This window comes from Euphorbia lathyris, chromosome 5, assembly GCF_963576675.1.
Source record: "Euphorbia lathyris chromosome 5, ddEupLath1.1, whole genome shotgun sequence".
NCBI lineage: Eukaryota > Viridiplantae > Streptophyta > Magnoliopsida > Malpighiales > Euphorbiaceae > Euphorbia > Euphorbia lathyris.
This window is the reverse complement of record NC_088914.1, coordinates 25,079,649-25,090,739: the sequence shown is the minus strand read 5'-3', so window position 1 is coordinate 25,090,739 and position 11,091 is coordinate 25,079,649. Positions and strand designations below refer to the sequence as shown.

At 34.4% G+C, this 11,091-nt stretch overlaps 1 protein-coding gene across 2 annotated transcripts; it reads right to left on the bottom strand.

Annotated features, from left to right (window-relative positions):
- Positions 1-6,726: 6,726 nt before the first annotated feature.
- LOC136231326 (bifunctional TH2 protein, mitochondrial-like) lies at positions 6,727-10,733 on the bottom strand. 2 transcript variants are annotated; one of them, XM_066020670.1, is made up of 7 exons: positions 10,319-10,733; positions 10,129-10,237; positions 9,550-9,696; positions 8,721-9,002; positions 8,168-8,582; positions 7,803-8,069; positions 6,727-7,428 (listed from the first exon to the last, which is right to left on the bottom strand). In XM_066020670.1, the coding sequence occupies exons 1-7, from the start codon at positions 10,501-10,503 to the stop codon at positions 7,016-7,018; spliced, it is 1,818 nt and encodes a 605-aa protein (XP_065876742.1). In that variant the 5' UTR covers positions 10,504-10,733; the 3' UTR covers positions 6,727-7,015. The 2 variants fall into 2 exon arrangements, with proteins under 2 accessions (XP_065876742.1, XP_065876743.1); XM_066020671.1 differs by lacking the exon at positions 9,550-9,696 and having other exon boundaries at positions 10,319-10,729.
- Between the last annotated feature and the right edge of the window lie 358 nt (positions 10,734-11,091).

Genomic DNA, 11,091 nt, shown 5'->3' with positions numbered 1-11,091 from the left:
GAAGCCATTCACCTACTCAACCTGAGCAAAGAGGAAATGGACACTGACCAAGCCAAGACCAACGAGATTCTGCAATGCACTCAATCAACACTTGCGCATGTCCGGCATATAAATGTTCAACGTCAGTCATATGATACTGCATTCCTCAGGATGTATCATCAATCCTATGCACGGATGACGGACTCAATCAGTTGGATTGGGAAGTCAATTGAGTACCTACTCAGCATGTTCAGCGCCAATATCAAGATCCCTGCTTCAAGTATGGCTGATGGCATGCAAGTGTTTAAAGGTCTTAGGGAAAGTACGGGTCATATGCAATACTATTCATCCATACTGACTCGTGCTGTTCAATAAGGGCAGTTCCTTGCTCCTCCCCTTCACTCTCCTGATGCTGGCAAAATGGGGGAGAAAAATCAAGCTAAGCAAGCTGCTGGAACTCAGTAGAAGCCGGGGGAGAATGACAAAACTAACTAGCCAGCTGCCAGAACTCAGCTAGTTCAACCTCTGTTGTCCCGGGTAATTAAAGTCAGCAACAAAGATCAGCCAAGGGCAAAGGCAAATCCAACCAAGTTCAAGTCAACATAAAGAGATATATTAGCAATAGTCTTAGCTTATGACTTGTGATTTTGTATCTGGCATATCTTTGTTAAACTGACTACCTATATATGCATCCTTTATCCAAACTGACTATATTTATGTGATGCTTACTTGCTGTGTTCATATGCTGAACTGTCTGATATAATTATCCATTGAACAACAATCAAACAAAGCTTGTGAACTCAAAAATTAAACAAGTTAATATACTCAGCACACTTCCAACTCTGATATCTATATTTGAAACTGAGTAATGACTAAATATTCCAAGCATTGACCTACTTCTGAAAACTGACCTTGGGCTCATCTGAATTAGATCTTAGAGGTCTATAATTGAACTAAGTCAGTAAAGGCATGCCTTAGTTTCACTCGATTAGATCTTAGAAGGTTTAGAGTTGAATTAAGTCAATAGATGCAACCCTTACGGAGGAGTAATTTCAGAAGAATAAGAAAGGTAAACTATCATGGGGAACCTCAACGCTGAGTTCCATAATTAAATACTTTTGCCAACATCAAAATGGGGGGGGGGGTTGTTGAAACACCTTTCCACATGATTTTGATTTAACAAAATTATTTAAGTTAATCCTATGATTAAGACAATTAAATTTAAGTGCTTTGATTTAATTGTACTATTGAGTTTGTTCAATGTTGAGTAAGTTTACTAACGAGAATAGGAACTAAGTGATAAATAAAAAGAAAGACAGAATGAAGTCAGCATGAGCAAAGACACACAACAGAAGCTGAGTAAAATATAACTCAGCCTAGTTGAAAGAAAAGTCTTCGCCAGAATAACGCTTGAAGGCGAAGCCGATCGAAGAAGCTGAGTAGAATGTAACTCAGCATAGATAAAGAAAAAGATTGAAGGCAAAGCCGATCAAGTCAAGCTGAGTAGTCGTCTGGACAGCACCAATGATACGTTGACCAGAAGACAAATTCCGACACAGGTCTGCAACAATTCAGAAGCCTGAAAAATCCGCCTAGAGACCTTTTCGAGATGCATGGATCAACTGGCATTTGGCAAGAAGACAAAACTGGCGCTAGAAGACGAACCTGACGAAAGAAGACGAAACTGGCAAGCCTGACGCCTGCTAAAATCAGACGACAGGATTGACCTGCGATTCTAGAAGCTGACCAATGAATGACGATAGAAGACTGTTACTCCCAACGGATATGTCGGAATTCAAATGATTTGAAGCTTCAGAATTCACTATAAAAGGACAAGTTCATCACTTGGATCCTGATGGCACATACAAGCAAATACAGACAGAAAAGCAAATCTTCACAAGAGTGAAAATCCAAAATAGAAGCTGTCTGAAAAGAAAGCAAGTTCTTACACCCAATTTCCAATCTTTGTGTAAAAGTCTAGAGTGAATTTGTATTCATCTAAAGTGTTCTTCGTTTTGAGAGAAAATTTTTGTATCAATTGTAAAGGTTAGAAGAGTGAAGCCGAGTACTCGGTTTTAGTACTCAGCGGTAGAGAAAATCTGAGTGTTCGGTTATAGCGCTCAGTAGGATTGAGTAGACGAATAGAGGACGGTACTCTTGCATACTCAATTGCTTTGTAAATGGTTTATGCTCTACCTTTAAAGAGCTCAGTAGTGGATTGAAAAATCCCGGAGGGATTCTGGGGACTAGACGTAGGCGGTGAGGCCGAACCAGGATAAGACTGTTGAGTAATCTCTAACCCTTTCTCTTGATATATATGTATGTGTTGCTTGCTTAAATTACTCAAAATATAATTTGTACAAGCCGACGCTGAGTAATCAGAGTGCTGAGTTGGAAGCTGATCCAAAGTGTTATTTCCCAACTCACAATTGAAACAGCTCCAGTCAGCATCTGATTAAAGCTGTCTCACACTTCACTCAGCCTTGTTGACCTAAAGCTGAGTTAAATTATCAAACATTTAAATAAGTCAGCATTATTAAGTGAAAAAGTTATATTAGTTCCTAACCCCCCTTTGGAACTAATCATATCAAGTTACACGGGACCAACAACTTTTCTATCTCAAAAATTTCCCGGACAATGGATGCCTAATACTCAAGAAACTGACCATCAGGTAATGATATGTGTTCCTCATATGGTTTTAAAACTGTATTCTATTACTTTATCTTTCTTTTCAATAGGTTTGTGGTGCTAGAATTAGAGGGAATACACCTTCATTTTATCAAGTGCCATCACATAACTCATCAAATTCAAGCCATGATCCATACTTTAGTTGAAATAAGTATGTTCTTAATTATTTTAGTACTAATTTGTTTGTTTCAACTTTTAATGTGGAATTAATAGTCATGATCCCTACAAAAGATACAATTACCTTGCTAATAGCAAAAAAGCTAACTAAATTGAGATTTACCACATAAAAAAACATAGTAGACAGTTAAGGTATGTCTATTTTATTTCTTAGTTATGAAAAAAAACAATGACAACCACAAAGTATGGTAAAACTAAGTAGGCTTTACATTGATTAGTCTGCATAATGCATGTCTAGTGTGCAAATTATTGAATTATGGAATTGCTGCACTGTTCTCTTGCCTTTTTCAGATTTACATATGAATTATTGTAGAGTTACTCATTGTATTAAAGGTCTAAAAGTCAATTTGTGGCTTGAACTTATCTATATCCAAATACTAGTAATGGATTGAAGCCAGTTATGTGCAAGTCCGGGGTGGACTTGATTGTCTATGGAGTTACTCTACTTTTTGACATTACTTTTAGGTATGATTATTGCGATAAGAATTATGATTTATTAATGGGGTGTGTATATATATGATTCCTTGGATTTGAATTAGATATACTAATTATGCTACACTACTCTTTTTTTTTTATTCTTTTTAGAATGAGGAAGCAAATGGGATTCCAGATTTCTCAATTCAACTTGTAGTTTTGCAAATCCTCTTAATCTCTTGGCGCTAATGATTTCTTACATATCATGGTTGTACTTTATTTCCACATGCAGAGTGGGACTGGATTTTCTTTAATGTTGTTGACACTTTTTTTTAAGTTGCATCAGATTGAGCTTCAGTTGAACTAAATCTGCATTGAATATATTCTTGCCATTTTATAATGTTTCTGGGTTGGAAATGGCATCAACAAGAATGAATCAGTATGGGCACTAAATGGTTATTGAAGAGTCGAGATGTGAGCGGATGAGGCGAAGTATCTTAGAAAGAATAGGAAATCTCAAGTTATATTTTTTGATATTGAATTGAAATGATCAATATAAAACTAATGATATTGAAATGGCATGTTCCATTAAGTTTAGTTTCTTTTTTGAATTTTAAAATCTTATATTGAATTATAATGTATCAAAATTTAAATATTTTGATATTATATGTTTTTTTATGAGTTCTTTATCTAAAATTAATCATAATTATTATTAGGTACCAATTGGAATATAAAACCTGTATATAAATAATAATAAAAATAAATAAATCACAAATAGAGGCGGTTAAAACCGTCCTTAAGATAAAAAGTAGACATTTTAAAATAAGGTGTAGGGGCGGTTTAAAACCGCCCCTATAAGTCCGTCGGTAAAAAAATCTACCCCGAATGAGACTATTTTCGTCGGTAATCTATAGCTCTGTACCTCTTTGGAGATGGATTTGGGGCAGTTAATAAGACCGCCCCTAGAGTTTGTAGGGGCGGTTAAAACCGCCCCCAGAGTGAAAAAAATGCCTCTATAGACACATTTTGTTGTAGTGAGTACTTTCCATTAATGTTATTCATTTCTGTTTCTTTTTAATTTTTGTTGGGAAAGTGATATTGTTGATATTAAACATAATGTTTGCAAAGGAAAGAAAGTTGAAGAATATTGTTTTGGAGGAATTAATGAATTTTCTTTTCAATATCAATTTTGGTTTATCTGCAATTTGTTTTCTTTTTAAGGCATGGAGAATTATTAGAAGATATACGTATTGGATGATTAACTGGATTGATGGCCTGGTATGTCATTGAGCAAGTGTGTTAGTGATTGGATTTTGAAGAATCCATTAAAAAGAATGAATAGATAATATTTTGTCATTATTATTATTATTATTTTAATTATTGTATGGTTTCAACAAAAATAATTTAATGTGTGTAGAGAAAAAAATGGTATAACCAAGTAATGGATTGGTATGGTGTATTTGTTAGAAATTGTGGCCTAGACCAATAATCGATTTTGTCATGTTGGTTATTTAAGTTTATAATAATATATATGAATGATAGTTCTAAATGTATCTAGCACTTGTTATTTTAGGAATGATAATAAATTAAGATTATTGTGACGGTTTATTGATGTTCATACGATGAACATAGTGTATAGAGATACAAATCAAACATACAAGTTTATACTGAAGAACATAATATTAGACTGACCCATTATAAGATTTAGTATTATTGAATCCTTAGATCTGAGGTTATTATAGATTCCTACACGAAGAGTAATATGTTTTGACACAATCTAACATTGTCTTTAATCGAACAACTATAAAGGTTGTGATTGGACATTGTATGATTCATGTAGAGAAAGATGAGTGACAAATATGAGATTTGTACCTTTCGATATGAGATTAATATCAATGGCCCCTCGATCAATGAGACTGGAAAATACATGGGCGTGCTTAAATAAATTAATAAGTGTATTAGTTAATTTGTTTTACAGCCTATTTGAAGATCGATAAACTATATAATTGAATAAGATAAAGATGACAAACACCGTGCCTTATGTATTTGTCTTGCTGCCAACATTATATGAAGGCCAATTAAGATGTATAAGAAAGGTATGAACTCATAATATTTGAATTTTGACCGGGTTCGATAATATTAGATATCCGCAATATTATAAGACTCAAAATTAAATCAGATATAAGATATTTTATTTAATAACTTTCAAATTTAAATAAACTCTATTCAGGTTAAAATTTTGAAATAATTATAATTAAATAATTAATATTTAATTATGATTATTTCTTGCATATAAATACACGATTAAGTGTGCCGTTGGAGTTGGATAATCACTTTTTCTGAATGCATTAATGTTCGAAAATCCTAGTATTCAAATTTAGGGGCTCTCATCGACATTCGATGTCGTGCTAGCATGTCATCATGTATGTCATTTTCATTCATATGGATACTAATAGAGGGTGTTCAATGCTATCTTTCCTATCGATTTAATTAAACGTATGGATCTTGTGTTTGGTTTTTAATTGCACCGAGAGTATTATAGATTTTTTCCCGGTTTCTTTCCAATTGGATCTTCACGTCTCCAAGAACATGGTAAGTGCATTAGAACATCTTCATCTCGTTGCATATTCAATCGTAAGGGAATTGTTAATACTTACATGGAGAGAGAAACGATTTAAACAATCTCATTTTAAATTTGTTTGTACTTGGAGGGAGAAATTGTCTCTCAAGTTTCAATTTTCTATATTATTTCTAAATAACGTTTTTCAGTGTTCGTTTTTCTATTACCGTTTCAGTCGAATATCGATGAATTATAATTAGGGTCTGGCCGACTATGTAGGCAAACTCAAAACAATATCATTATTTCCCACTACTTTACCATAATCATATTTCTGTCTAGTTATCAATTGAATAGAAAATAACAAAAAAAAAAAACCCTCAACTAGTATCATTTGAGAAAGAATAAATGGATATTTCAACTAAAATATAAAATATAAAATGTTAGCAGTACATTTCACGGTATGACACAAAATCAAGAATTAATGTTTTGTTAAATATGGATTGACATGAAATAGAAATTTTTAAATTGAATTAGTGTTAATTTATTAATTCGCAGGATTAAAAGTTTACTAAATGAATTCTGGATAAACTTTCGGATTATCACTAATATTCTTTATATTTTTTAACATCATAATTAAAAATGGGGAAAAGTTCAAAAAAAAAAAAAAAAATTACGTATTTTAATTCTTGGAGTTTTAAAGGTAGTTAATAGTTATTTTTATAGTGAAATTAAACAATCCTTGTTTAAAACGAAAATCGCAGTCCTTGTTTGAACCAATTTAATTTTTCAGGTCAGTTTGACAAAAAATGACAAGCAAATGTTTTTTTTTTTTTTTGGACTTTACCTTACTAAGCAAGGAAGGGATTGTAATAAAACAAAAAAAAAAAAATAGCAAGAATAATCAGAGATTGAGACAAATGAAATAATATTGTTGCCAAACAAAGCTATACAATTACAAACAAACAAATCATGAGTTTTCTCTTTCCAACCAACAAAACTAACCAATGTAATCTTCCTATCTCATCCTTCTGTTTTTTCAGGATGTAAAGTTGACTCTAACTACAGTATATTGGTATTTTCAGGATGGCAGTCCCTCAAGTGAAAAAGAACCAAGGGCTAGCCTGTGTGTGTGTGACCCTATTACAAAAATGTTAGCCACCATCTACACTCATCAACACAAAAAATGACTTTATTATCCTAGCATCCCAGAATGAATGCACGTATCTCAGCCCAACTGGAGACTGTATATAGCGTACCTGGCTTCCTGTTCCACGTAGGACAGCCGCCTTCAATGACTTCCTTCTGCTTCCGCACTGCACCAGAGAATAACGGAACGAAAGAGATGCCGAAGTGATCACCCAGTCTCCTCAGGCTTGGGCTTGAACCAATCACAATTCCTATATCTGCTTTCAGCAGGCAAAGTAAGTCACCCACTGAACCTCCAATGTACACACTTAACTGCTGCTTCTCGGTATTGTGGTTCTCTACAATGTCACTGAAAACTTGAACCTTTTCCGTTGGGCACTCAACTGTGCGAACCATTTCGCCAGTTGAAATAGATCCTTCATAAGCTAACTCATTTGAATGTACTTTCAGTGAATCAAATTCCGCTGTTCATAGAGAAAAACATCAAGATTACCTTATGTGCTGTTAAAAAAGATGCTGTGTTCTTATAAGGTTCTTATTTACGAACAAATTCTTGATTCAACCCTCAGTAGAATGTGACCAGGTGATAGGCAAGCTAAGACACGATTAAGGTATGACTAAAACCTTCTAAAAGAAAACTCAGATAGGAACACCCTACTGCTCTATATGTTGATTTTTTATCTACAGATATGGGATGGAAATTCATGATATGCGGTGTCTGTATTCAGGATTATTATGAGATTAGCACACATTTACGGAACGATCAAAAAAATAAATTGTTTATTTTCACTTTTCAACAACAGCTGAGAATGCATGTGAACTGATGATTAGTTGATACCTGGTGAAAAGGCCGATCTGATGAGATCACCGGACCAACAGTATGAAACGATATGCATATCAGTTTTTATATTTTCATCTCCTGCAATCTTCCGGAAAAACTCTTTACAGCCATCTTGAAAAACAAGTTGTTGACCAGCTCGTTCTATATCAGCAAGATTTAAACCCTTCAGAACTCCCGACTGAACCACTCTGGAATTTGCCTTTTTCTCGAAATCTGCAAGTTGTGCGAGAGCTTTACTCAGATCTTCATAACTAAAACTTTCCACTGCAACCATAGTAAAATTTTCATGTCAGTAACGGCTGCATCATTGCCAATATAAACGAACAACGCAAAATGATAATTCAATCACACAATAAACTAACCTTTTTCACTAGGTATGATGCTCTCTATGCATTGATCATGTTCCTCCACATACTGAGCTGAAATAACACCCCATGTGTGCCTCAAGTCAACTGATGACATTCTAGTGAGTTGGGTTCCAGATTCACTGGAATCCACCTTTGGTGCTGTGATTATTGCAATCTCAGCTAAAATGGAAGAGGAATCAACAGCAGTGCATGTCATGTCAAAATCACAAAACAAGGTGAGGTGAAGGTCGGAAGGGCTTTGCATCCGAGAAACAGGAACTATAGTTCGTTGCACAATTGGTTGACTGCAGAAAAATTCTACTTCATGTTTCAATGCTTGAAGATATAGCTTTTCTAAGACCTCAAGTTCTTCACCGGTTAGAGAGATACTTAGTTGACCGAGCAATTCCTCTATTTGCGTTGTTGATTCCTGAATACAGTAAAAGGACAGAAAAATAGGTAACTAGCATGAAAAACTCCCAATTAGCCAGAGGAAGTAACTTTCATTTTTCAGGAAGTAGTACAGAAAATCCAAGAAGAAATATAAATGCAAAATATTCTGACAAACCTCGAAGTTTTCAGAGCAATAATAACCAACCCACTTCCTGTATATATGATTGCTATCAAGAAACCGATGTATCTCTTTACATATAGTGGCAGTTAGTCTCATGCAAGGTGCCATCGCACCAAGCGTGTATGCAGCGAGTTTTATCCTCTCAAAAGGAGTTGCAATTTTACTAGGAACCTTTTCTCCTTCAACTTTCCCTGAGGCTGTAGCTAGCAAAAATTCCGTATATTTAGCAGTAGCAGCGAGAGGAGTGCTCCCTGCTGGAAGTTCAAATCCCCATTCCTGTAGAGTAACTTTTGCTTGAGAAAATAAAATATAATTCAAATGATCACTAATATGTACAAAGATCAGAATTCAGGGAAACTAGAACAGAATAATTACAGAAATAGTTTAGTATCTATCTTATCCTAGTAACATAAGCTTTCTGTTTTATCAAATGACACTGAAAACCGCTATTCCTTCATAAATTGAAAAAGCTTTACTGTCCCGCAACATGAACAGATTGGGGACTTCATAATAGATATCATAAATACAATCAATAACTGCACTTTTACAATTTGAATGAACTCAAATCTCAAGTAAGAAACGTTCATAAACAGTCAAAGAATCTCCGATATTAATGTTTTGGAAATGCAAAACAATAATAATAATTAGAACTAATTTACAAACTGATAGCTTCCATATTGAGATGTGATCAATTGTGAACTTGACATCTATGTTCCACTGACACGTTAACGGATACACACTGATACGGAAACAGACACAGGGAAAAGTTAGTGCTAAAACATAACCTTCCTAAAATAGCCTTCAAATAGAAATAGACACGTACCCGAACAGGCACAGACACCGACAATCGCAGAAAAGTGTCCGTGCAACCTAGCTTGACATATTTAACCACCCAATTTAGTAGTTCCACATACCAATTCCATATTGAGATGTTGACATTATGTTCCAGTGACGCGTTAATGGATGCACACTGACACGGAACCAAACACTGGGAAAAGTTATTGCTAAAACATAACCATCCTAAAATAGCCTTCAAATAGAAATAGACACGTACTCAAACGGGCACAGACACCGACAAGCGCAGAAAAGTGTCCGTGCAACATAGCTTAACATATTTTACCACCAATTTAATAGTGCCACATACCAATTAAATAACTACTTCATAATTTTTTACTCAAAACATAACAAACAAGCGAAATTTCACGATGATAATCCAAGAAAAGGCCCCAATGATTGATTTTCCGAAAGAAAATTATATAACTTATGATTCTTGCTCTTTATATAAAAAAGATCACATTAAACTAAGCGGATTTACGGTCAGACCTAAAGACGAAAAGTTAAAAGAAGATAAGTCGCAATTTGAATATGATCCAAAAGAAAAACAGGAAATAGTAAAACATACGCGAACAAGAGCGTCGTAATCCTTAAGCTTGGTGTTGACGCGTTTTCTCAATTTGCGTATTGAGCTCTTGTCTTCATCATCACCTGCGCATTCTTCTGCCAATTTATATCTGAAATTCACAACAACAATATTAATCATAGAAATTAAGCCATAAAAAAGGAAAGAAGAAAAGAAAGAGGAAAAGACTTACGCCTGAGCAAATGCAGAGAGAAAATGGACTTCTTGAGAGATAGAATGAAGGAAAGATTGAGAGTCCAAATTACCAGCAGCCAAGCTAACAAAGAAAGGACTGTAGATAGCGAAAAAGAAGTCAGTCTTGTACTTGATCAAAAACTTCGTTGCCATGTCTTCTTGAAGTGCATTCATCGCTGGCATTAGTGTTTGGTTCAAGTAGAAGAAACGATTTCCGAGCTCCGATGAAGATCAAAGGGAAGAAAGTAAAAAAGGAAGGAGAGTTGGTGAATGAAGGAAGGGATTGAATGGAGAGAATTTAGGCTTTGGATTCAAGAGAGGGAAATGTATATATAAAAAATGTATCTGAAAAAAGGGGGTCCAACTTTGCGGGAAATTGAGAATTTTGAGAGAGAGAGAGAGAGAAAGATGGGCCGGCGGTCAACGCAAAGGAAGAGAATGAAAGACGTGAGTCATGACGGTTGAGCAAGTAATATACTGAGTTGATTACTTGGAATCGTTCGAGTCGGAAATGTGAAACTCTACTACCTTTGGATCCATCTATCTTAAATAAATTTATAAAAAACGTCAAATTAATTTATTTTTAAAATTGTCCACTTGATATTACATAGAAATATGAAGTACTAAAATAATAATTTAATAAATGTTAACTAATTTTATCAGAATGAAATGATATACTATTTTATTTTAAATAATTCTTGCCGCATGATGGAAAATATATTCCAAAGTACCAAAAAATTATTGTTTTATTTTATTAAAAATTTAAGTGCA

Excerpts from the sequence above, each read along its gene's own strand:
- LOC136231326 (XM_066020670.1), bottom strand. The coding sequence starts at position 10,503 with ATGCCAGCGATGAATGCACTTCAAGAAGACATGGCAACGAAGTTTTTG. Across the intron at positions 10,238-10,318 it reads CTCTCTGCATTTGCTCAGGC|ATATAAATTGGCAGAAGAAT; the intron begins GTAAGTCTTTTC and ends TGTGAATTTCAG. Across the intron at positions 9,003-9,549 it reads CGGTGTCTGTGCCTGTTCGG|GAATGGGGATTTGAACTTCC; the intron begins GTACGTGTCTAT and ends GTTACTCTACAG.